This window comes from Balaenoptera borealis, assembly GCF_965194805.1.
Source record: "Balaenoptera borealis genome assembly, chromosome: 5".
NCBI lineage: Eukaryota > Metazoa > Chordata > Mammalia > Artiodactyla > Balaenopteridae > Balaenoptera > Balaenoptera borealis.
In genome coordinates this window covers 458,990-484,340 of record NC_138862.1, presented here as the reverse complement: position 1 = coordinate 484,340, position 25,351 = coordinate 458,990, and the positions used below count along the sequence as shown (strand labels likewise).

The window sequence follows — 25,351 nt, the reverse complement described above, 5'->3', positions numbered from 1 at the left end:
GGAAGTCTTGAGCAGCCGTTCAGCGTGTTCGGACAGCTGTTCCTCCATGTGGTTTGTTCTCTCTCTGATCCTCTTGCGAGCCTCACGCTGGACCTCCAGGCTGGAACCACCGGTTTCCTTCCGTTCTCATTTCTCTTTTTATGTTGCTTTAGGCTTTTTTGGAGGGGCTGGGAGATTTTTTTCTCCCCTCTCCTCTAATTCTGCAGTTGACTATCTTATTTCCATTGTCACTGTTAATTTCGGAGGGCTTTGCCTTCCTGTTCTGTGTTCTTTCCTGTGTCCTCTGCTCAGCCTCAGGGACGGGATGTCTTTGGTCTCCTGTCTGAAGGCGGCCGTTAGCGTTCAGAGGCCTCTTGTGGCTCCGTGTAGTTCCTGCTGTGTCTCCGTCCGTCTGGGTCTCTGTGTTGTGTGGCACGTCTGTGGTCCGTGCATTGGTTGGTGACCTGAGGCTGTGCCGTCACAAAGTGTGAGGCACCGTGGGGTCTTGGGGGGCTGTCTGACCAGGCAGGCTCCACCTGGGGGCTGGGGGGTGGCTGCCCCTCCTGGGGCCATTGGTCTCCACCAGCCTCCTGCTGGGGTCCCTGAGGAGAGGGGCACAGTGGGGTCCCCACTCCAGTCAGCCAGGTCCCTCCCCCCACGCCAGTCTCCCTGGTCCGCAGCCCCTGGGGGTCGTGCAGTCACCTCTGTGCCCCCTGTACCGGCTTCCCAGCCTCCCGGGTGTCTGGGCAGCTCTCAGGTGGCTCCCCGTTCAACCCCTGTGAGCATCCCTGATTCCCGTCTTCCAGCAGTTGGTCACCTTTGGCTTACTGACTACCTCTTTCACTGTTTCTTCTCCTCATAGGTTTATGAATTATGTCTCCTATCGTCTAAGGGAATATAAAAACGATAGAGTATACGTGTGTTTAAGCAAAAGTCCCCCGTGTGGGCGCGTGCGTGGTGTATATTTGGCGTGTTGACGCGCCATGTTGACTGAGGGTGCCTGGTGGAGCTCCCCCAGCTGGGTTTGGGAACCCCCATGCCCCTCTGGTCGGCGCTGACCCCTGGCCAGTGTCTCTCTGGCTGCAACTGTTTGGTTGTCACTGAGGCTGAATGTCTTTTGACTTGTTTGGTTGTCGCGGCCATGTTTCTGCCCTCTTCTCAGAGGCTAGGAGCCCCTTGCTCTCGGCTCCCTGTCCCCAGTCTCCAGGCACAGCAGGATTTCCCTGTATTTTATCTTTGTTTTTGTCATCTGGAACGGGCTGTTGCCTGGCGGGGGGTGAGACTCTGGCCCCCTTTTCTTTCCCGGGATGGCGGGTCTCTCTCGTCCGACGTGCTGGGAAGCCTGACCCTTGTGAGCCAAGCTGTGTCGGGGGCGCTCGACTCCGCCCGTCAGTCAAGTTGTTTTCTCCCGTGACCGTATGAGGACTCCAGTCTTGATTTAAAAGATAACTCGAGCTTATTGAGAGCTGGACATTTAGGCTGCCGTGGCCTCTCTGTGATTTTGAGGAAGACGGGGTGACTGGTTGCATTTTGAGGGAACAGGAAACGTTGACACGGCCTCGAGTCCCTCGGACCCCGCACTCCAGAGCGTCGTCCTCGGGGGGCAGGCCCAGCGCCCGGCTCTGGATGGGAAGCGCAGGGCAGGGAGAGAGGAGAAACCCGGGCGCCGCAGGTGGAGCCGGGCGCCTTCCACCAAGGCCGTGGCCGTGTGGCTGGTCCCAGAGGCCTGACCTGGGGTGCGGAGGGCGAGGGACGGGGGTCCGGTGGGGGACCCAGTGCCCACGGCTCGGCGTCAGTGGAGTAGGCCCGCCTCCCTGCTGGAAGCGAGACGGGCAGCAGGCGGCGTGGCCCTGCGTGGCGAGGCTCCGTTGGGGGTTCCGTGGGGGGTTCCCTGGGAGGCAGGGATTCAGGAACGTGGCTGAGAGAGTCATTAGAAGGTTTTCTCTGTGATTTCCCAAAGGAGAGCCTGGGGTTGCACACACAGCTAGAAGAAAACCACCGGCGCCAACTAGCAGCGGGGAAGTCCTCCCAGGAAGTCCAGCAGGAGGCGGGCCTCGCGGGGACCCAGGTGTTGGAAGGGGAGCAGCACGTGGGGCCTTTGAAAGAGCCCGGCCAAGGTGTGTGCCTTCATTGCCGCTGTGTCGCCTGGAGTCCGGCCTGCAGGGGACATTCTGGGCGGTGACTGATTCCCATGAGAGCCACGTGCACACGCTGGCCGTTTACTTTGCAGTGTGGGCGCTGGGGGCCCTTCCTCGCGGGTTGAGGAGCAGGCCTGGGCGTGTCAGGAGAGGGCCTGCCCGGGGTCACGGGGACGGAGAAGCTGTGGTCGTCCCCGGGTATGGTCAGGGACCCAGGAGAGCAGATGTAAGGCTGGCCCTGGACACGAGCCCAGGAGAGGGTGGGTCCCGCGTAGAGCTGAGGGGGTAAGGCAGAGGGTCCCCGCCGGGGGCCTCGGAGCCGGGCGGGCCTGTGGAGGGGAAGAGTGCGGCCCAGAGAGCTGGGTCACGCCTGCTGGCGTCTTGTGCTCCCTGTTCTCCGTCCTGTGTGAGGGGTGCCCCACGGCCGCCGCTCAGCACGTTCCTGCCAGCCGGTGCCTCGGCCACGCTTGGCTCTTTATCGAGCCTGGGACGGTGGTGAGCCCTGGCCAGAGGAGCTCTGGGGGTGCCAGGTCACCCGGTACCCAGGCGGGAGGAGCGACAGCGGGTGTGGGCCACTCAGGATGGGCCTGCTCGTCTGGGCCTGGGGCTCAGTGACCACTTGGCTGAAGACCACTTGGTGTGTCATGTCCACTTCTGACGCCAAGCCCACACGGGGAGTTTCAGGATCTTCGTGCAGTTGTCTGAGGCTTCTGAAGGTAGGTGTCTAGCCTGAGTTGCGGGTCAGCCTGACGGTCCTGCCCCCTGGTCCCCTGCAGAGCTCGCCCGGGTGCCCCTCCTGTGTGCACACAGCACGGCCTTGGAGGTGGCAGCCGGAGACTTGGGTCTGGAAACCATGCACAAGGCTCATCTCCTGCTTCTTCCCACGGAGCTCAAGGAAGAAATCGACCTCTTAAAAGTAGAAAATAGAAATTTACATGAGAAATTGCAGCATGAAATCCGCCTAAAAGAGGACTTGGAGAAAGTAAGTTGAAACACGTCACCACTCTGCACTTCCCACGTCCACTGGGGCCTCGTGTTAACCGGCTGGGGTCAGCGCAAGCCCCCGAGGTCCAGCACGCCCTCCACCTGGAGCAGTGTTTGCTTGCTGGGTGCCTTCCTCGGGGTCGGGATGGGATGCCACCTGAGCCGGGGCCCAAGTGTGCTCTTTACAGGTGCCCCCAGTGCTCAGGGGAACTGGCCGGGGTCCTCAAGGGGCGCCAGGGTGGTTGGCGAGGCCCCCTTCAGGCCTCATCCACTGTGTCTTCCGTGGTGTCCTGAGCTCCAGGCTCTTCTCGCTGACTGGTGGTCGTGCAGCCGCGGACACGCGGTGATGAGACCCCTCCGCTAAATTACTGGCGAGCCTCACCGCAGTTCGGAGGAGCGGAGTGGAGGTGACCTTCTCTCGTGTTCCCTCCGAGCGGCCCAGGGTGACCATCTGGGAGGTGCTGCTGTCGCCCCTGGTCTTCCCCGCGAAGCCTCCCTGGGGTTCCTCCTCCATCAGAGCAGTTGCATAGGAAGCTGCTGTTACCGGCAAGGCGGATCACGTGCTGTCCCCACACTGAGGCGCTGGGGGTGCGGACGGGGGCAGAGCAGGCTCGGACAGGTTTGTGGGAGGCCCGCGGCCCCACAGCGGGCGGCTCGCTCGCCGGCCGTCTGCCTTGGCACACGACCTTCTCAGGCACCGTTCCCTGAAGGACAGACTCTCCTTGAAGGCTTTTGACGTTCAGGGGTATATGTATTTCCTGGACCACCATTTTATCTCCTTACGTAAATTATTAAGAGAGGTGTGTGGAATTATCTCTCTCCCCCTTCAGTTCTCTCAGTGTTTACTTTAAGTATTTTATGGTTCCGTTATTACACATTTATGATTGTTATGTCTTCCTGAGAAATGTACCCTTTTATCATTAATGAAATGTCCCCTTTCTGTCCTGTAGTTTCTTTGTATTGAAATCTACCTGCTCTTTTACCAGTGTAGTCATTCCAAACTTTGTTTGCATTTTCTTCGATGGAGTACGTTTTTCTGTCCATTTTACCTTTGACGGTATCTCCTGGGGTTAGTGCCGACCCCACGGGTTAAGGGTTCAGTCCCAGGAGACCGCCCCGCCCCCGCCCCCTTCCAAGGCCAGTTGCCCCCCCCTCTTCTCCGTGCTGGGCCCTTCAGTTCTCCTGGCCTTGGCTGTGCTCTGGCGTCTGCTCGCACGTGTATGACCGGGGACCAGCCTCAGAGCTGGGCTGGATTCAGTCACAGATTCTGCAGCTCTCCTGCTCTGCCTCTGTCCTAATGGGCTTTCCCCCCTCACCTCCCAGCTCCTCTGGTGCAAACAAGTAAGATTTCTGTGTGCACGGTACCAACAGGTCGGTGACCCAGGCCGTTTCCTCATTCTGGGTGTCAGACCACCCCCACCTCCCGCCCCACACACCTCCTCCCACCCCGGGATCTCTTGGGTTTTATCCAGAGTCTGCAGTTGTTGTCTCTGATGAGAGCTGATTCTCAGCCATCACTAAGAGCAGGCCCTAAGCTTTAATAACTTGAATAAAGAGTTGAGGTCAATCTCACAAACCTTTTTGGTTTGGTTTTGTTTCTTTTTGGTGATGATCAGTAGTCTGTTGACCTTTCTTTCCTTTTTTGAAAATTGGGATATTTGTGTGTGTCCAGCTTTCTGGTTCACCTCCCTTTTCACACGACACCTTTAAGGGTGTTGGTTTCAGTCTGTTGCTCAGGGCCCGTGTAGAGCCCGGAACGTTCATTGTGCGAGTCCAGAGGCTTGGCCTGGCGCTGTTTGCTGCCCTCCTGTGGCTCCGTCCTGGCTGGTGGTGCTTCCTCTGTCTGGGGGGTTGGCCTTCCCTTGACGGGAGGCCCCTTACGTGTCTGATCCCCTGGGCTGGTCTTGGCACCGCGGAGGAGCTCCCCTTCGCGTGTGTGTCCAGACCTGCCAGCCCCAGAGCTAACAGTCGGGGCCAGGTGCCGGGATGCAGACACGTCTTACTTAAGCAAACAGTCTTAGATTTGTGCATTCTAGGCTCCCTTATTCCCATCAGGACGCGAAACACTGCCATCGCTCTGTTCAGTGCAATACGTTATGGAACTAGTGCTTGTATGTTGTGGAACTTCTCTCTCTTCAGAGATGGATTTGGGTCGTTGCTGCCAGTGATCTTTTCATTTAATTTCCTTCTTCTTAAATAAAATTGTGCTTTCTGCAGGTGAAATGTACTTTAGTTGAAGCTCACCAGGAAGCACTGAAGAGCGCTAAGGAGAAGATTGAGTTAATGAAACGAGAACTCGGCGAGAGAGAGGCCGAGTGGAAAGCCACAAGTGAGGACCTGAGGAGAGGGGCTGAAGAGAGGCTGGCGCAGGGGCTCCTCGACCTGCGGGAGCAGGCTGAGTCCGAGAAGCTGTCCCTGATGCACAGGTTTGAGCTTCGAGAAGCCGAAATGAGGCAGCTTCAGGACCAGCAGGCGGCCCAGATCCTGGACCTGGAGGGGTCGCTGGTGGAGCAGCAGGGCCGCCTGAGGCAGCTGGAGCTGGGGCTCTCGGGGGACGAGCCTCTGCAGTGCAGCCGGTGTGGCCGGGAGCTGGGCGGCGGTCCGGCCCCCACGGACCGGGACCGCCTGAAGGAGGACTGTGTGCTCCAGCCGCAGCTGGCCCAGAGCAGGTGCGTGACGTTCCTGTTCGGCACGGAGCCGCCCGCCTGGCTGGGCGAGGCCGGCCCCCGGGAGGGCGCGCGTGGCTCTTGGGGTTGCGGGACCTGCTGGCGGCAGCAGCCTCCCCGTCCTTCCTGTGGAGCCCCCGTCCAGTGATCCACGCTGCCCTGCATGCATCTTTGACGGGCGTTTGTGTTCTTTGCACGGTTTACAGTTTCAGTAGCAGAACTTCAGCCTCATTTATCATAAGGACGTGTGGTTCATTTCTGAAGTTTCTTGTGTATTTTGAACTCAAACAGATTAAAAAAAAAATAGTTTGTCTGAACTATGTACGTACACCTTGAAGTTTTAAATAGATTTAGAATGTGATTTGGTTTGCTGCCTCTTTGCACATCTGGGCTGTAGTGACCAGGGGTGTTGGTGAGTCCTGGTGTCACTGGAGCTGCTGTTGGTTTTGCTGCTTCTCATGGGGCAGCTGCTCCCCAGCGTCATGAGGCAGGTGCAAGAGCTTCTGCTCTGGGGTCTGAGAACTGAGTTCAAATCCTGACCGACTGTGTGAGCTGGAAGGACGCAGGCACAGTGGACAAACTCATGAGGCCTTCGTGCCCTCCTGCATGGGCTGATCAGTGGAAAGGCTTTCGTGGTGTCTGGTGCAGTTAGTACCTGAAACCCATCCAGCTCTCGTCACTCACCCGAACGCACCGCGTGGCACTAACGTGGAATGGGCGCCCCGTAGAGGTTCTTCCCTGTTCTGCTGGGGTGCTGGGTGCTTCAGTTAGAGGGGCGTCTCCCCGCTTCTGTGTTTGCCAGCCAGTGTCACCTGCAACTCGTTTAATTCATGCCCCTAATTCACCCAGAAGGGGTTTTGGGGGTCTTTTGAATGCTCTTTGCAGCCCTGTTGGCTCCTGTAGACGATGCCGCTGCCCCTTCCCCGTTGAGGTCCTCTCCTTGCCGAGGAGCGGTCACACCTGCTTCCCTGTGGTGTCTGTGGAAATGTGTGTGTGGTTTCTTGCTGGGGGTCCTGTGTCCTGTACTTCAGTCTGTGACCGGGGACCCCTGGGCTCTGGCCTCTGAGCTCCTCTGGCTTCGTGGGCCCCTTCGCTGTCCGCTCACGGCTGGCAGTGGGGCTCAGACCATTTGCAGCCCAGGGAGGTGGAAGAGCAGGGGAAATCTGGGCACGATGATCTCACCAGTAGAAAGTGGTGTCTCCTGTGAGAAGTGTGAGGTTGATGCTTTTGTGGCTGCACGTTGGGTCTCCGTGTTCACTTGGCTTGTCTCCTCAGGTTCTTAGAAGAACGTCGAGAGATCACAGAGAAACTCGCCGCAGAGCAAGACGCCTTCCTGCGGGAGGCCCGGGAGAAGCACGCCCGCGAGCTCCAGCTGCTCCAGGAGCGGCACGAGCAGCACGTCCTGTCCTTGACGGCAGAGCTGGAGAGCCGGCACCAGGCCGAGGTGGATGCGCTGAGGGCTTCTCTGGAGCGAGAGTGGTGGGCTCTCTCAGAAGCCCGCGCGGCTGAGCTGCAGACGAAACACGCTGCGGAGATGAGTGCTTTGGAGAGCAGACACGCGTCCCGCCTGGACGCTTCGGAGTCGCGTTACCTGTCTGAGGTGCAGACCTTGCGGGGCCTGGAGCTGCGGGGCCTGGAGGAGCAGCTGCAGGGAGAGGACGCTTCTCACCACGTGGTCTTGACTCGGGTGTCAGAGAAGCTGAGGCTGAGACACGGCGAAGAGCCTCCGTCCGCAGAGGACGGCCTGGCAGCGGGAGTGAGCACAGAGCACGTGGAGGGCGTGAGAGCCTCCCGGCCGCGCGGAGCTCGCCAGGTGAGGCGCGGGGCTTCGCCCTTCCCCAGGACTGGTGTCTTCTGTTGCCCATGTGTGTCAGCTGCACGTGTGTGTGTGTGTGTGTGTGTGTGTGTGTGTGTGTGTGTGTGTCCCAGGGACAGCAGCGGGTTTCAGGCGGGTACAGAACAGTGAGTTTTACGCGTTTTTTGGTCACAGGCTCCTTGGTGAAGGCTTTGGGTCTCTGATCCTGGACAAACGTGCGCCTGTGCCTGCGTACGGCGTTCCCTGTGGGATTTCAAAGGGTTCAGAGTGCTCCTCGGGGCCGCTCCCGATTTCTGTGAGATTAAACCCTCTGTCCTGTGTCAAGAGCAGCGACGGTCCCCTTGGCAGGTGCTTTCAGCTGTAGTATGAAAGGAGCTTCTGGAGATGGCCCCATTGCCCTGGCCAGCGCTCCCCTTTCCTCATCTGCAGACCCCTGGCACTCGTACGTCATGAATAGGACACACTTATTTGGCTAGAACGTGGTCACGTAGCGGGAATTCAGTGTGGGGACAGGCTGCTCTGTGCCCGTTGGGCCCGGTGTGCACGCCAGGCACTCAGGAACGACCCTGTTCTGGCGCCTTCATACTTTTGTCACGTATTTAAGAAGTAGATATTCCAGATTACAAAGCAGGAAATCTCAGCCTTGTGAGAACACAAGTACCAGGTAGACCCTTCGCTGGTGACTGAGGCGTGCTGTATGAGGTGTTCCGGGGGGGGTTTGTCCTTTGCTCCTGGTTTAGCTTGTTGAAGGGCGGAAGGAAGAAGGCAGCCTAGTGCTGACAGGTGGGGTGGCTTCATTTTATGCTGCGGCTCTGCCTGTTCTGTGTGGTCTGCGGGCGAAATCTTTTCCTTTTCTTAAAATAATGTTTATTTGTTTATTTATTTATTTGGCTGCACTGGGTCTTAGTTGCGGCACGCGGGATCTTTGTTGCCGCGTGCGGGATCTTTAGTTGCGGCGTGAGAACCGTTAGTTGCGGCATGTGGGATCTAGTTCCCTGACCAGGGATTGGACCCGGGCCCCCTGCGTTGGGAGCCTTAGCCACTGGACCGCCAGGGAAGTCCCTGCAGGCGAGATCTTGAACAAATTCCTCGAGGGCTGAGCACATTCCAGCTGGGGTCGTGAGCCTCGGGCCTGTCCTTGAAGTCGGGCCCCAGGGCAGGGGTCGCAGCCCCTCCCTGGGAGTTGTCCTTTTGGTGTGAATTTGGAGGGCTGTGGTGCCCCCAGGCCAGTCCAGCGAGCTCTCAGCGTCAGCTTCGGTTTCCTCCCATGCAGACGGATGCCTGGGGAAGGGGGCTTGTTCCCAGCCTGTGGATTTAAATTGGATTCCCTCGGATTATAGGGTTTGAAGAAAATGAAGCTCTAAAAGAATATCAAGAGGGAGAAGTACGCATTTTTTACATGAGAAAGCTATGTATTTTAAACCATGGCTTAATTTTATTAGCGTGAAACGCGCTTGTAGGAAGCACGTGGAGTGTTTCCCACCTTGCAGTTGGGAGGTGTGTGTGGGTGACAGGACAGGCGTGTGGGGGGCAGTGCCCTGTGGACTCGCTCTCTGCAGGTGGAGCTGGTGTGGCCTGCTGAGGGCCTGCCCCCGGGGCAGCAGCAAAAAGCAGCCCTGCAGGAGCTCAGGGGCGGGCATGTGGCCGAGCTGCAGGTGCGGGTGGCTCCGCAGGAGGGGCCCCCACAGGTTCCTTCTGGGCAGCAGTGGCTTCAGGGATGGCCTGGGGGTCAGACTCTGGCCGCCACGGGGGTGCCGGTGACATCAGCAAAGCCGCTGGGCCTCCTGAGGCTTCTCCTCGTGATCCGAGCCCTCGGGGCATCTGTGAGGCCCGCAGTGGGGTGGACGCTGGGCAGGCCTCGCACCTGCCAAGAGGGCCCGGGGCCTGCGCTGAGCTGCGTGGGACCTGCGGGGTCCCTCAGGGGCTGCCTGTGCCAGGTGCCCGGCAGGTGCTCCACGTCCTCTGCATCCCGTGCTGCACCCCAAAACCCCGGGGCCCACGGTGCAACCCGGGGGCACAGCCCTGCACAGACTCCGACCAAGTGTCCTCTGGCCCGATGTCCTGTCTTCTTTGTTCTCGTGACGCCGGACACCTGCTGCCTGGCAGTTTCTGGAACACCCTGGCTGTGACCTCCTCTGAACTTGGCCTTGTCCCCCGCCTGGAAACTCCCACTCTTGCCTCCCTTTCGTCAAGTCGTTTTCTCCATGAGCCCTGCCTTCTGGGACGGCCCCTCCGTCCGGGACTCACGGCCCCGCGCCCTGTGCCCTGCGTAGCCCGCGGTGCGTCCCCTGTGGAGCGCGTGCCACGTGCTGCGCTCCTCACGCTTGCGCTCTGCTCAGCGGCGGCCCGGGCCCAGAGCGGTGCACAGACCGGGGCTCCAGGGCGGCGCGCCCGGAAGGAGTTTGCTCCCAGGGGCCCCGTCCTGCAAACCTCTTCAGGGCAGTTGTTGCCGAGGTGCCCACGGCCCTGCCACACGGTGTCGCTAGGATCCCAGAGGTCAGGTAGGCAGTAAGGACCTGACTGAGGGCAGGGCCCCTGGAGGGCGGGACAGCGGCAAAGTGCCCGGATCTGTCCCACGGGGGCCGTTTGGTGGAGGCAGCTGCCCTGCTCTAGGTTGACCGAGGCTCGCGGGGAGCCTGGGGGCGGGCGGTGTCGGGGGTCTGCTGGGGCCAGGGAGAGGGCCCGTGCCTCTGGACCCAGGGGAGGCCGGAGGAGGCGGGGGCTGTGGAGGAGGATGGAGCAGGCGGGCTGCTTGGGTGTGTGTGTGGCGTGTGTCCACGCAGAACCACCACCCCCTGCAGGTGCTCTTAGGGATCGGCACACGCTATGGGCTCTCGTTTAGATTTTTTTTCTTTTTTTTTTGGTTCCTCTGGGCGGCTTGCAGGATCTTAGTTCCCTGACCAGGGATTGAACCCCGGGCCAGGCAGTGAAATCGCCGGGTCCTAACCACTGGACCCCCAGGGAATGCCCACTTCTTTGGATTTTTAAACGTAGCGCGTCACCATGTGTATAAGCAACATGTCGAATTGCGAGGTCGAGGTTACAGTGGAGTCTCGCAAAGCAGTTGGAATCTTCTTGAATATGTGCGGCTGCCGTGGAGGCTGGGACCCGGCCTGGGTTCTCGTGACCCGTGTGGGGCTCACACCCCTCAGTGCCCTTCGCGTTGGCACAGGATGGCAGAGGCGTGTGTGGACGCCGTGCGGCCAGGCCCCACGTGGTGTCGCTGCCCCGCCTGCCCGCCCTGCATGTGTGTAGTGCACACGCGTAGCACACGTGCAGACATGCGTGTACGCACGGAATTCTGCACACCATCCTCGCAGGGCTTGCAGAACCCCTGGAGTCCATCTGAGGACACTTGGCTGGACGCCCCTGAGGCCCTTCTGCCTTGGTGTTCTTAGATTTGAAACACTTGTGTCTCCGCATCTTCTGGTCTTTCTGGGGGTAAGGATAACTGGTGTTTTTTTGTGAAGCATGTGTACAAACTTATTGAGGTTATAAATTTTTGTAGGTACTTTTTCTGTGGGGCTTTTCAAAAGGACGTGCTAATAGCTCATTTCAACCGTAAAATGAGGCCTGGCATTCGCCTGGGTTTCCTAGGTTAATAGTCAGTGCTCTTAGCTGTGTGTGTACATATATGACTGATCTGAAATTAGCATTTAAACTGTTTTTTCACGTGGAAGTTCCCAGAATGAGAATTAGTGGATTGGAGAAAAATAAAGGGAAGCATGAATATGACATTTATCCCTTTTGTTTGGCTGAAAAGTCTGGGAGTTGGCATTTTTCTTGGTTTGCTCCTTGGACCCTGAGATGCCCTGAATCCAGGTCTCCCGTGTTTGGGGAATGAGGACGGGAGAGATCCACACCCAGGGAGCCCGTGTCCACGAGCGCTCGGAGAGACCTGGTAACCCGGCTGAGCCCAGACGCGCCGCTGGCCACGGGTGACGTCACGCAGGCCGTCTTCTCTTCACAGTGTCCTCTTACTCGGCTTTCATTACAGAGGACAAAACGCCCTCAGCCACTTCAGTGTCCCCTCAGTGTCTCCTCATCCCCCTCAGCGTCCCCTCAGCCCCCTCAGTGTCCCCTCAGTGTCCCCTCAGTGTCCCCTCAGCGTCCCCTCAGCCCCCATGTCCCCTCAGTGTCCCCTCAGCGTCCCCTCAGCCCCCTCAGCGTCCCCTCAGCCCCCTCAGTGTCCCCTCAGCGTCCCCTCAGCCCCCTGTGTCCCCTCAGCGTCACCTCAGTGTCCCCTCAGCGTCCCCTCAGCCCCCTCAGTGTCCCCTCAGCGTCCCCTCAGCCCCCTGTGTCCCCTCAGTGTCTCCTCAGCATCCCCTCAGCCCCCTGTGTCCCCTCAGCGTCCCCTCAGCCCCCGTGTCCCCTCAGTGTCCCCTCAGCGTCCCCTCAGTGTTCCCTTGAGGCAGGAGGTAGATGGGCCCCAGGCTGAACAGTTTCTCCCCTGTGGACGGAAGCTCCATAAGAGCAGGGTGATGGAGGAGGCTGGGCCCTGCCCAGATAGAAGATAAGAGACCACATGTGCCTCATTCTCGAAGTCCAGGAGACCCTCCCGACACACATGCGCAGAAGGGCTCCTTGGAGGTCCAAAAGGGAGGGGCGCCACCTCACAGTAAGTGATACCAACCACCCATAGGCCTCTTCGCTGGAATCCGTCTTGGCTAAGAGATGTGCGCACGCATGGGAGGACCCTGAGATGCACCAAACGCGGACTCAGAACCAGGCAGAGCAAGCGGGTTGGTCAAAGGAAACCCGGAAGAAATGCCCCATTAAAGTGATTCAAACTGCCCTGAGGGCGTGACTCTCTCTCTGAGCCCGCCCGTGTGTCTACTGTACTCTTCTTCCTTCTAATGAACACTTTACTTGCTTCACTACTTTCCGTCTCTCTGCGGAAATTCATTTCTTCACAGCTGACGGGCCAGGGCCTTGTCACTGGCTGCTGGTCCCTGGTGGTCCGGTGGCCAGGATTCAGCGCTCGCAGTGCCACTGCCCAACCTCCGTCTCTGGTCGGGAACTGAAATCCTGCTTCAAGCCGCTGCAGGCCGAGGCCACCGAGGTCACCCTCACCGCCGCAGCCCGCATTCTGTCCCTGTGATGTCCTAAGTGCCCCAGCCCCTCGAGTTCAGTCCTGAGGGGCCATTACAGAGGGGTCAAGTGGCTGCGGGGACAGTGCTTGCTGCAGGCACCGTGGAGGAGACGGTGGTCCTGGCCGCAGCCCAATCGCTCTCGTTGCCCTCGTTTCCCTCCTTGCTCTCGTGCTCATTGCTCTGGTTGCTCTTGTTGCTCTCGTTGCTCTCGTGCTCTCGTGCTCTCGTTGCTCTCGTTGCTCTCGTTGCTCTCGTTGCTCTCGTGCTCATTGCTCTGGTTGCTCTTGTTGCTCTCGTTGCTCTCGTGCTCTCGTTGCTCTCGTTGCTCTCGTGCTCTCGTTGCTCTCGTTGCTCTGGTTGCTCTCGTGCTCTCGTTGCTCTCGTTGCTCTCGTGCTCTCGTTGCTCTCGTTGCTCTCGTGCTCATTGCTCTGGTTGCTCTCGTTGCTCTCGTGCTCTCGTGCTCTCGTTGCTCTCGTGCTCTCGTGCTCTCGTTGCTCTCGTTGCTCTCGTTGCTCTCGTGCTCTCGTTGCTCTCGTGCTCTCGTGCTCTCGTTGCTCTCGTGCTCTCGTGCTCTCGTTGCTCTGGTTGCTCTCGTGCTCTCGTGCTCTCATTGCTCTCGTGCTCTTGTGCTCTCGTGCTCTCGTTGCTCTCGTTGCTCTCATTGCTCTCGTGCTCTCGTTGCTCTCGTGCTCTCGTGCTCATTGCTCTGGTTGCTCTTGTTGCTCTCGTTGCTCTCGTGCTCTCGTTGCTCTCGTTGCTCTCGTGCTCTCGTTGCTCTCGTTGCTCTCGTGCTCTCGTGCTCATTGCTCTGGTTGCTCTTGTTGCTCTCGTTGCTCTCGTGCTCTTGTGCTCTCGTGCTCTCGTGCTCTCATTGCTCTCGTGCTCTCGTTGCTCTCGTGCTCTCGTGCTCATTGCTCTGGTTGCTCTTGTTGCTCTCGTTGCTCTCGTGCTCTCGTGCTCTCGTGCTCTCGTGCTCTCATTGCTCTCGTGCTCTCGTGCTCTCATTGCTCTCGTGCTCTCGTGCTCTCGTTGCTCTCATTGCTCTCGTGCTCTCGTTGCTCTCGTGCTCTCGTGCTCATTGCTCTGGTTGCTCTTGTTGCTCTCTTTGCTCTCGTGCTCTCGTGCTCTCGTGCTTTCGTTGCTCTCGTTGCTCTCGTGCTCTCGTTGCTCTCGCGCTCTCGTTGCTCTCGTGCTCTCGTTGCTCTCGTTGCTCTCGTTGCTCTCGTTGCTCTCGTGCTCTCGTTGCTCTCGTTGCTCTCGGTGCTCTCGTTGCTCTCGTGCTCTCGTGCTCTCGTTGCTCTCGTTGCTCTCGGTGCTCTCGTTGCTCTCGTTGCTCTCGTGCTCATTGCTCTGGTTGCTCTTGTTGCTCTCGTTGCTCTCGTGCTCTCGTTGCTCTCGTTGCTCTCGTGCTCTCGTTGCTCTCGTTGCTCTCGTGCTCTCGTGCTCATTGCTCTGGTTGCTCTTGTTGCTCTCGTTGCTCTCGTGCTCTCGTTGCTCTCGTGCTCTCGTGCTCTCGTTGCTCTCGTTGCTCTCGTGCTCTCGTTGCTCTCGTGCTCTCGTGCTCTCGTTGCTCTCGTGCTCTCGTGCTCTCATTGCTCTGGTTGCTCTCGTGCTCTCGTGCTCTCGTGCTCTCATTGCTCTCGTTGCTCTCATTGCTCTCGTGCTCTCGTTGCTCTCGTGCTCTCGTGCTCATTGCTCTGGTTGCTCTTGTTGCTCTCGTTGCTCTCGTGCTCTCGTTGCTCTCGTGCTCTCGTGCTCTCGTGCTCTCGTGCTCTCGTTGCTCTCGTTGCTCTCGTGCTCTCGTTGCTCTCGTTGCTCTCGTGCTCTCGTGCTCTCGTTGCTCTCGTTGCTCTCGTTGCTCTCGTTGCTCTCGTGCTCTCGTTGCTCTCGTTGCTCTCGGTGCTCTCGTTGCTCTCGTGCTCTCGTGCTCTCGTTGCTCTCGTTGCTCTCGGTGCTCTCGTTGCTCTCGTTGCTCTCGTGCTCATTGCTCTGGTTGCTCTTGTTGCTCTCGTTGCTCTCGTGCTCTCGTTGCTCTCGTTGCTCTCGTGCTCTCGTTGCTCTCGTTGCTCTCGTGCTCTCGTGCTCATTGCTCTGGTTGCTCTTGTTGCTCTCGTTGCTCTCGTGCTCTCGTTGCTCTCGTGCTCTCGTGCTCTCGTTGCTCTCGTTGCTCTCGTGCTCTCGTTGCTCTCGTGCTCTCGTGCTCTCGTTGCTCTCGTGCTCTCGTGCTCTCGTTGCTCTGGTTGCTCTCGTGCTCTCGTGCTCTCATTGCTCTCGTGCTCTTGTGCTCTCATTGCTCTCGTGCTCTCGTGCTCTCATTGCTCTCGTGCTCTCGTTGCTCTCATTGCTCTCGTGCTCTCGTTGCTCTCGTGCTCTCGTGCTCATTGCTCTGGTTGCTCTTGTTGCTCTCGTTGCTCTCGTGCTCTCGTTGCTCTCGTGCTCTCGTGCTCTCGTGCTCTCGTTGCTCTCGTTGCTCTCGTGCTCTCGTTGCTCTCGTTGCTCTCGTGCTCTCGTGCTCTCGTTGCTCTCGTGCTCTCGTGCTCTCATTGCTCTGGTTGCTCTCGTGCTCTCGTGCTCTCGTGCTCTCATTGCTCTCGTGCTCTCGTGCTCTCATTGCTCTCGTGCTCTCGTGCTCTCGTGCTCTCATTGCTCTCGTGCTCTCGTGCTCTCGTTGCTCTCATTGCTCTCGTGCTCTCGTTGCTCTCGTGCTCTCGTGCTCATTGCTCTGGTTGCTCTTGTTGCTCTCGTTGCTCTCGTGCTCTCGTGCTCTCGTGCTCTCGTTGCTCTCGTTGCTCTCGTTGCTCTCGTGCTCTCGTTGCTCTCGCGCTCTCGTTGCTCTCGCGCTCTCGTTGCTCTCGTTGCTCTCGTGCTCTCGTTGCTCTCGTTGCTCTCGTGCTCTCGTTGCTCTCGTGCTCTCGTTGCTCTCGTGCTCTCGTTGCTCTCGTTGCTCTCGTGCTCTCGTTGCTCTCGTTGCTCTCGTTGCTCTCGTTGCTCTCGTGCTCTCGTGCTCTCGTTGCTCTCGTGCTCTCGTGCTCTCGTGCTCTCGTTGCTCTCGTGCTCTCGTGCTCTCGTTGCTCTCGTGCTCTCGTTGCTCTCGTTGCTCTCGTGCTCTCGTGCTCTCGTGCTCTCGTTGCTCTCGTTGCTCTCGTTGCTCTCGTGCTCTCGTTGCTCTCGTTGCTCTCGTGCTCTCGTGCTCTCGTTGCTCTCGTGCTCTCGTGCTCTCGTGCTCTCGTGCTCTCGTTGCTCTCGTGCTCGTGGCTCTCTTGCTCTCGTGCTCTCGTTGCTCTCATGCTCTCGTTGCTCTCGTTGTTCTCGTGCTCTCGTTGCTCTCATTCCTCTCGTTGCTCTCGTTGCTCTCGTGCTCTCGTGCTCTCGTGCTCTCGTTGCTCTCGTTGCTCTCGTGCTCTCGTTGCTCTCGTGCTCTCGTGCTCTCGTTGCTCTCGTTGCTCTCATTGCTCTTGTGCTCTCGTTGCTCTCGTGGCTCTCGTGCTCGTGGCTCTCTTGCTCTCGTGCTCTCGTTGCTCTCATGCTCTCGTTGCTCTCGTTGTTCTGGTGCTCTCGGTGCTCTCGTTGCTCTCGGTGCTCTCGGTGCTCTCGTTGCTCTCGTGCTCTTGTTGTTCTGGTTGCTCTCGGTGCTCTGGTTGCTCTCGTGCTCTGGTTGCTCTCGTGCTCTCGTTGCTCTCATGCTCTCGTGCTCTCGTTGCTCTCAGTGCTCTCGTGCTCTCGTTGCTCTCGTGCTCTCGTTGCTCTCGGTGCTCTGGTTGCTCTGGTTGCTCTCGTGCTCTCATTGCTCTCGTGCTCTCATTGCTCTCGTGCTCTCGTGGCTCTCGTGCTCTCGTTGCTCTCGGTGCTCTCGTGGCTCTCATGGCTCTTGGTGCTCTCGGGGCTCTCGTGGCTCTCGTGGCTCTCGGTGCTCTCGTTGCTCTCGTGCTCTCGGTGCTCTCATGGCTCTCGTGGCTCTCGGTGCTCTCGTTGCTCTCGTGCTCTTGTTGCTCTCGTGCCCTCGTGAGCAACGTCCTCCTCTTCTGGGGCGCTCCCCTGAGACCTGCTGACCTGTGGAGGTGTCTTGAGTTTCATTTCTCTAATCCTCTGAAGAGTCAGACTCTGCTGCTGGCCTTCCCTGGTATTTACTGACTTACAATCCTCCCTCCAAAGAAACTTTGTTGGATCCTGTTTGTTCACTCTGATGGTTCTGTCACCTGGTCATGACATGTGTCCTGCTCTTCCGTTCGGCATTTTTGTAGTTCCGAGTTGACTCTCTTCAGAGCGCTGAGATCATTTGGGAAGTATTTTTCTAGTTGTTTGTTCAAGTATGTCATTCTTTTACTTTGCTTCTAAGGATGTGAATATTAGATACTGTTTAAGTGACCTTTTTTGTCTAGCTCATTTCACAGGAGAAAACATCTGGGTTTGTGGGAAGGTGGGATATGCAGTTTCTTCCTCTATTTTATTTTAACTCTTTATTGGAGAAAATTTCAACATATACAGAAACAGAGAACAGCTCAGAATCTGACTGCCCATGGGTATGTGCCAATCTCAGTGCATTAGCCGCCCAAATATACCATAATATACCATAACGTGCTCCATGCTAACCTGCAGAATTAACAGTAATCCCTTAATTTCATCACATATCCAGCCTAAGTTCCAGTCTCTACCTGTGGCTGGTCAAATTGGGATCCACATAGGGGCTGAGTTGTGCTGAATCTGTTTTTACTGCTTCCTGTGATGTTGGCTAACATTTCCCCCTTATTCCCTGGAAACGTGTCAGCAGTCTACACACGGGATGGGATTCAGGTCCATGTCTTGGTGAGAATCGTTCCAGGCGGTGGCTTCTTCCTCCTACCGTCTTCCCTCAGGCTCTCCTCACAGGCAGATACTCCATGAAGCCTTGCTGGGTGTCTCCTGGGGTGCTGTGGTCATTGTCCCCAAAATAGCAGGGACGTGCTGTTCTTTCTCTGTGAATGGGTTTTATCTGGGCCACAAATATCTCTGCACCTGTTTGAAAAGCAGTGTCACTTATCAGAAGAGTTGTTTACCCAGCGCTTGTGAAGCGATTGGATTATTTTTCAGGTTACTTCCCTTTGGAGTTTGGTTGTGAGAAAAGTTCTCTGAAAACGTAAGCCTCATTTCCTTTTCTTAGAGATAAGTGTCCTGCAAAGAAATCACCCTTATATTGGTAACACTAAGCAGTGGAAGGAAAGCAAGAGTTAACCGTCATATGACCACTATTGATTGCTCAGGCAATGTCATCTTTTCTTGGGGGGAAAAGAAAAATCTGTTCATATGATTTTTAAAAAATATTAAGAGAACCTGTGGTTATTTTAGATATAGTTTGAATGTCTTTAATTCATTATCAGTTGAATTTATTCTTAATACTATGTTGGTATTCTTTGTGCAAAACTACTTTTTTTTTTCTTTAAGTGTATCCGTTATGTTTTTTTAATGATTAAAATATATATGACACTTCCCACGTAATTCTGTGGATTTTCAGAAAAACTCGAGAATAAGTTTTTAAAAACATCTTTTTCTTATATTGACTTCACCGTTTAGAACAGATTAAAGAGAGTTTAGTCAGGCTGGAAATAGAACGATTGTGTGTAAGGAGGTCTTGAGGGAGTGCAGGGAGTGGCACAAGTAAAACCCCCTCTGAGCCTGTCCGGTCAGGTTGCGGGGGCCAAGGTCACGCAGCCAGCCCCGGGGTGCCAAGGCTTCCAGGTCGCGGGGCTGAATGCACGATGCCGTCTGTGGCCTCTCCTGACTGTGCCCTGCTCCGCCACAGTGGCCTCGGCCTGGTGCGTTCTGTGAAGTCCTGCTCCAGACCTGGGGGTGCACTGGGCAGGACAGGTCGCGGTGTCCCCACTGCCCCTCGCAGGTGTCAGGTTAGGGTGATCTCCCCACCCACAGGGCGCCTGGGAGGGGCGCTGCGTGCTGCTGCTCCTGACTGTGTTTGGGACGTCTTGCTGGACTTGGCGTGTCTCTGCCAGCTGCCTGGAAACCCTTCCTGAGACAGTGAAGGTTGGGAAACAAGTCCTGTGCTTGGCTCCCGCTCCCTGTAGCAAGGGCAGCTCTGTGCTGGGGCCCGTGGGGCCTCAGTGGGGCATACGACCCAGGGGCTTGGCATCGGTGGGCTGGTTCTTCCTTCCCCCTTCCCAGCCACAGCTCCGTAAGGCACCCACCCTCCGTCCTCTCTGTTTGTGGGCAGTGACCCCAAGGCCTGGAAGGACCCCATGGCCAGAAAGAGCAGCCTGAGCCCCCGGGCCCGGACTCTCACGTGTGCAGTGCAGCTTGCAGGTCCCGGGACTCGAGGCACGCGGGGGTGTGGGGTGCTCTTGGACTCTGACCCTGACCCCAAACAGAAGTTCACTTTTATCTGTTTGTATACGTTTGGCTTCCGTGAAAGATGTTTGCCTGAAGAATGTGATCTGTGGCTCAATCAAGTTTTTCAAGAAGCAGGTGTTTACACTTCGATCTGTCAACCAGAGCATTTAACAGGCAGGCAAGCGTGCGGGGTCTGCCCTCAGGACCTGTTTGCCGAAGGTGCTGAGAGGGAGGAGTGCGGATGCCTGTGCCGGGGCGCTGGCGCCCAAAGAGCGGTCCGCTGTGATTCATGTTTATCGTGTGCCTTGGGGGATTTGCCTCTTCTTGGGTATTGATGTTTTCTTATTTTTCCCAGCATCCTTCAGTGTCCTAGAGTCTGTTTTTGGGGAAAGGGAGTGTGGCTTGTCCTCCTCTCCCTTGGCCTTGCCCTGCCGATCTGTGGTGCCCGTTGGCATTCGGGGTTTTGTTCTTGTTCACTAGCATTTTGTGGTTGGCACACACGGAACCAGCATCCCTGGTCAAATCCGGTTACTGTCAGGGCTGCAGCGTCCTTCCTGGCTGTGAACCATCTGGGTGAACCCCGTCCTTCCCATGAAGTGGTTGTGTGGTGCAGATGAGACAGTTAAAGGGCTTTGGAAACTGCCACATGTCCTAACTTGAAATTGCACTTGATTCTTCCTTTTAAAGGATTGAAATAAACCTATTCCAGGAGAGGAAGTTTATAAAAGTGTTCTGTGTTAATTCAGAAATGGTCTCTAGAACTTGAAAGTATAGTTTCAGTGTTGTGCTATGCAAACCCCGTTTTCTGATGCTTGTGACTGAGGTGAGAATCCAGAGCCCACAAAGAGTGACTTGAATTTTTCTATGAGCTATAACCTGACTGCTGCGTGTCGTCACAGTGAAAATATGTGGAATAAGCTGAGTTCCAGCCTCACCACAGATCCACGCACATGGTCAAGGCCCAGTGTTGACCTTCCTCCCCACTCAAGCAGGGCACTTCGGTTCCTGCGGAGCTGGAAGAGGAGAAGGAGAAGCAGCGGCTCTGCTGTCAAGAGGAGATTGAACTGCTGAAGTGTCAGTCAGAGGCGCTGCTGGAGCAGCAGGTCACACAGTTAAAGGTACTGGGGTTAAGAGTGATCTATTTCATTGCTATCCTTTCTCACCTGCAAAGTAAGTAAGAAAAATTTATTCTAAATTAATTTTGATATGTAAAATTAAAACACATTTTCATTGTCTTAGAAACAGATTTTTCGAGGCAACTATTTTTCTTTCATTTTTATATTTAAATTGACTAGTTAGCATTCCTTTTCTTTCTTTTTTTTTTTAATGTTACTTTTAATTTATTTATTTTTATTTTTGGCTGTGTTGGGTCTTCGTTTCTGTGTGAGGGCTTTCTCTAGTTGTGGCAAGCGGGGGCCACTCTTCATTGCGGTGCGTGGGCCTCTCACTATCGCGGCCTCTCTTGTTGCGGAGCACAGGCTCCAGAAGCGCAGGCTCAGTAGTTGTGGCTCATGGGCCTAGTTGCTCCGCAGCATGTGGGATCTTCCCAGACCAGGGCTCGAACCCGTGTCCCCTGCATTGGCAGGCAGATTCTCAACCACTGCGCCACCAGGGAAGCCCACATTCCTTTTCTTTTAAGAAGTTGTCATCAAATAGTTGACCCTTAACCAACACGGAATTAAGGGTGCCGACCCTCTACACAGTTGAGAATCTGCGTGTAATTGATAGTTGGCCCTTGGTACATGTGGCTCCTCCGTATCCGCCATTACTGTGCATCTGCAGATTCAACCAGCCACGGATCGTGTGGTGCTGTAGTGTTTACCATTGAAACAAAATCCATGGCGCTTGCCTGCGGTCCAGTGGCTAAGACTCCACGCTCCCAGTGTGGGGGGCCCGGGTTCGATCCCTGGTCAGGGAGGTAAGATCCCCCATGCTGTGCGGCACGGCCCAAAAGAAACAATCTGAATGTAAGTGGACCCACACTGTCCAACCCCATGGTAAAGAGCCGGCTGTATTTAAGCCTGGGAAAATCTGAGCGCTGCTCATGGCCTTGCTTTGGTGACTCAGCAGCGGCCACGTCAAGCCTTTTCTTGCTTCAAGGGGCCTGTTGCCACGGAAGGGTGTCTGCACAGGATGAGTAAGCATTCAGCACTACTTCTCACAATGATTTTCACTGTGGTTTTGTTTTGTTTTGTTTTTAATTACAACATTATTGAGATATAATGCACATATCATAAAAATCACACTTTTTGAAATATACAGTTCGGTGGTCTGCAGTATATTCACAAAGTTGTACAACTCCTATTGCTGTCTAATTCCAGAACATTTACATCACCACAAAAGAAACCCCCCACCCGTTAGCAGTCTCTTCCCTCCCCCAGCCCCTGGCAACCACTGATCTACTCTCCACTTCTGTGGAGTTGCCTTTTCTGAACATTTTATAGAAGTCGAATCATACAAAATGTGGCCTTTTGTGTTTGCCTTCTTTCACTTAGAATAATGTTTTCTAGGTTCATATATGTTGTAGGGTGTATCAGTACTTGCTGTTTGCTTTCTATATATCTTCTGTCTCTTTTGTTCCTCTAAATCTCCATTACTACCTTCTTTTGTTTTGATTTCCTTGATGTTTATTTTTCTATATTTTTTTGATTTTTGTTTTTGTTTTTTGTTTGTTTGCTTTTAATTTTGTTAGTGCCTGCCCTGGGCATTACATTGAACATTTTATAACAATATGGTTCAGGTTAATACCAACTTAATTTTAATAGTTCACAAAATTATTCTTCGATATAGCTTCATTCCTTCCTTCCTTCCTCCTTTGTGCTAATATTGTCATACAAAGAACATCTGTATATACTTTATGCTCGTTCTTTATGCATTTGTCTTCTAAATTACATAGAAAAAAGAATTACAAACTATACACATAAATATAAAAGACAAAATAAATTGCTTGCTTCTCGCCGCTTTCTAGATTCTCTTTGTCTCTCAGCAGTTTGATTATGATGTGTCCAGGTGTGGATCTCTGAGTTTATCCTACTTGGTGTTCGTTGAGCTTCTTCTATGTATAGATTAATATTTTTCATCAAATTTGCAAAGTTTTTAGGCATGTTATCTTCAAGTATTCTTTTGCCCTGTTCCCTTTGTCCTTTCCTCTGGGACTCTCATGATGTGTATGTTGGTCTTTGAGGATGCCCTAGAGGCCTGTGAGCCTACTTACTTTATTTCTTTTTTCTTTTTTTTTTTTTGTTCCCCAGAATGAATAATCTCATTTGACCTGTCTTCATGTTTGCTGATTCTTCTACCCACTTGAATCTGCTGTTGAGTCCCTCTAGTGAAACTTTTATTTCAGTAATTGTGCTTTTCAGCTTCAGAATATCTATTTGGTTTCATTTTATAATTTTATCTCTTTATTGTGGGGCTCTGGTTGGGGCATGCCTTCAATGCTGTGACAGGCAGTATACATCTCTGCCTTAGCTTTCAGTTCCTTTTAAGTTTTTTGATCAGCCTCTTATTAGCTCCAATTGTTATCACTGCCTCAGGCCGCTGAGATGTTAAACAGTTGCTGCTAATTGTTTTTGCCAAATGGCTTGGGCACAGGATTGTTGAGGTGAGTTCTGAATCAGATCCGATAAAAAACCAGCTTTGAGAACGGAGCTTTTCAGTGAGCTGCCAGTCAGGACAGTTCGTGACAGTTGGTGGTGGTGCTTTGGTGGAGCTGCAAACCCATTCTTCTCCTCCCCCCATAGTTGCTGGGCTGCATTTTCTTTCTTTCTTTTTTTTTTTTTTTTTGGTGGGTTCCCTGATCAGAGATTGAACCCTGGTTGAACCCCGGGGCCCACAGCAGTGAAAGCTTGAAATGGTCTTAACCACTGGACCACCAGGGAATTCCCTGGGCTGCATTTTCAAGGCTATCCCAGAGACTGGAGTGATGGGATTAGGGCAGGTTCAAACACCCAAAGCTTCCTGTTCTGATGGCAACTCAGCCTTTGTTTTTAATGAACACTTTAATTTCCAGAGCTATGAAAAAGTTGGTTTTGACAGTTTTTGCCAGTGTTCTCGGTGCTCTTGTAGAGGAGTGGATTTTTGAAGGTCCTTATTCTGCCATTCTGGAAGTGCTATATCTGTAGTTAAAAAAAAAAAGCTTATTTCATTAATGTATTTTAACTCATTAGGTGAACATTATTAAAAAATATTTTTTATTATTTAAGAAGAAACAGGGTTTATTTTTTAAAACCAGAGAAAGTTAGGTTTCTAAATATCTTGGATTTTGATGGTCATGATGCCCTGATGATGGAGAATTTCTTAACGTGATCATTGGGAAAGGTAGCAGGCTGTTTCTTTTGTATTCTATATGATAAGCACATTTGAACGCATGTTCACTGGGGATAGTGGCCTTGGCCTTTTTGATCATTGTTCTTGGCACAGAATATGGAATCAATAAATATTTGTTGAATGAACTAAAATCTAGTGAACAGCAGAGAAATGGAGCAAGGATAATTTTATAACTTAATGGCATTTTTTGTTGTTGTTAATAATGTGCTTTTGTACAGGGTGAACTTGAAAGTGAAAAGAAAGCTGCTTTGCATGAAAAAGAGGCGATACATAAACTTGAGCGTGAGCAGGCACAGTCTCTTTACCAAAAAGAGAAAGAGTCTTTGTCTCTGCAGCTTCAGGAGAAGAATAACCAAATTCTGCAGGTATGTGGGATGCATCTTTTCTTTGTTAATTCTTTTTTTGTGTATGGTAAAATATGCATAACATAATATTTACCATTTCAACCATTTTAAGTGTACAGTTTAGTGGCACTAACCACATTCACAGTATTGTGCAAGTATCGCCACTGTCCATTTCCAGAACTTGTTCATCATCCCAAGTAGAAGCTCTGTCCTCATTAAAAATAATTCCTGGGCTTCCCTGGTGGCGTAGTGGTTAAGAATCTGCCTGCCAATGCAGGGGACACAGGTTCGATCCCTGGTCTGGGAAGATCCCACATGCCGCGGAGCAACTATGCCCGTGTGCTACAACTACTGAGCCTGCACTCTAGAGCCTGCGAGCCACAACTACTGAGCCCATGTGCCACAACTACTGAAGCCCACGCGCCTAGAGCTTGTGCTCCGCAACAAAAGAAGCCACCACAATGAGAAGCCCGTGCACCGCAACTTGCTGCAACTAGAGAAAGCACGCACGCAGCAACAAAGACCCCAATGCAGCCAAAAATAAATTAATCAATTAATTAATTTAAAAAAAACTCCCATCCCCCTCCATCCTGCCCTGGTACCCAGCACTGTACTTTCTGCCTTTGTGAATTTGACTCCTCGAGGGACCTCATTTCAGAGGATTCATACAATATATGTTCTTTTGTGTTTGACTTATTTCACTTAGCATAATGTCCTCAGGGTCCATCCATGTTGTGCATGTATCAACATTCATGGCTTTTTATGGCTAATATTATTCCATTGTATATAGACACCATATTTTGTTTATCTGTTCATCTGTTGATGGACATCTGTTAATGGTTGTCTCTTCCTTTTGGCTGTTGTGCATAATGCTGCTGTGAACATTGGGGTGCAAGTATTTGCTTCAGTCCCTGCTTTTGATTTTTTGGGGTATATATCTAAGAACAGAGTTGATGGGTCATATGATGATTCTGTCTTTAACTTTTTGAGGAACTGCTAAACTGTTTTCCACAGCAGCTGTGGCATTGTGCATTTCCACCAATAGTGCGCAAGTGTTCCAGTTTTTCCGCATTCTTGTCAATACTTGTTGTTTTTCATTTTTTAAAATAATAGTCATCATAATGGATGTGAGGTGATATCTTGTTTTTATTTGCATTTCCCTATTGACTGGTGATGTTGGACATCTTTTCATGGGTTTATTGGCCATTTTTGCCTGTTCAGGTCCTTGACAATTTTTTTCTATTGAAGTACAGTTAATTTACAATGTTGTGTTAGTTTCAACTGTATTGCAGAGCAACTCAGTTATATATATATATGTATATACATATGTGTGTGTGTGTGTGTGTGTGTGTGTGTGTGTATATATAAAGTGTATATATATACTTTTTCAGATTCTTTTCCCTTATAGGTAATTACAAGATATTGAATGTAGTTTTCTGTGCTATACAGTAGGTCCTTTTTGGTTATCTTATATACAGTAGTGTGTACATATTAATCCCAAACTCCTAATATATCTCCATGTCTGAGAGTCTATTTCTGTTTTGTAAATAAGTTCATTTGTATCATTTTCTTAGATTCCACATATAAGTGATATCATACAGTATTTTTCTTTCTCTGTCTGACTTATTTCACTAAGCATAATACTCTCTAGGTCCATCCATGTTGCTGCAAATGGCATTATTTCAT

The 25,351-nt window shown here is 53.5% G+C and overlaps 2 protein-coding genes across 2 annotated transcripts in view; both read left to right on the top strand.

Moving 5' to 3' along the window:
- The window catches only part of LOC309629594 (pericentrin-like), a 29,012-nt gene extending 20,508 nt beyond the window's left edge, over positions 1-8,504 (top strand). Inside the window, exons 11-15 of the mRNA XM_082393747.1 lie at positions 1,940-2,096; positions 2,894-3,099; positions 5,319-5,770; positions 7,043-7,580; positions 7,758-8,504. Coding sequence (XP_082249873.1) covers positions 1,940-2,096; positions 2,894-3,099; positions 5,319-5,770; positions 7,043-7,580; positions 7,758-7,769 — 1,365 coding nt within the window. The 3' untranslated portion in view covers positions 7,770-8,504. The remainder of the gene's footprint in view (positions 1-1,939; positions 2,097-2,893; positions 3,100-5,318; positions 5,771-7,042; positions 7,581-7,757) is intronic.
- A 796-nt stretch (positions 8,505-9,300) lies between these two features.
- Positions 9,301-25,351, top strand: part of PCNT (pericentrin) — a gene marked incomplete at its 5' end in the record, with an annotated part of 84,684 nt that continues 68,633 nt past the window's right edge. The window contains 4 exons of the mRNA XM_082392574.1: positions 9,301-10,084; positions 17,774-17,790; positions 19,985-20,110; positions 23,540-23,686. Coding sequence (XP_082248700.1) covers positions 9,301-10,084; positions 17,774-17,790; positions 19,985-20,110; positions 23,540-23,686 — 1,074 coding nt within the window. The remainder of the gene's footprint in view (positions 10,085-17,773; positions 17,791-19,984; positions 20,111-23,539; positions 23,687-25,351) is intronic.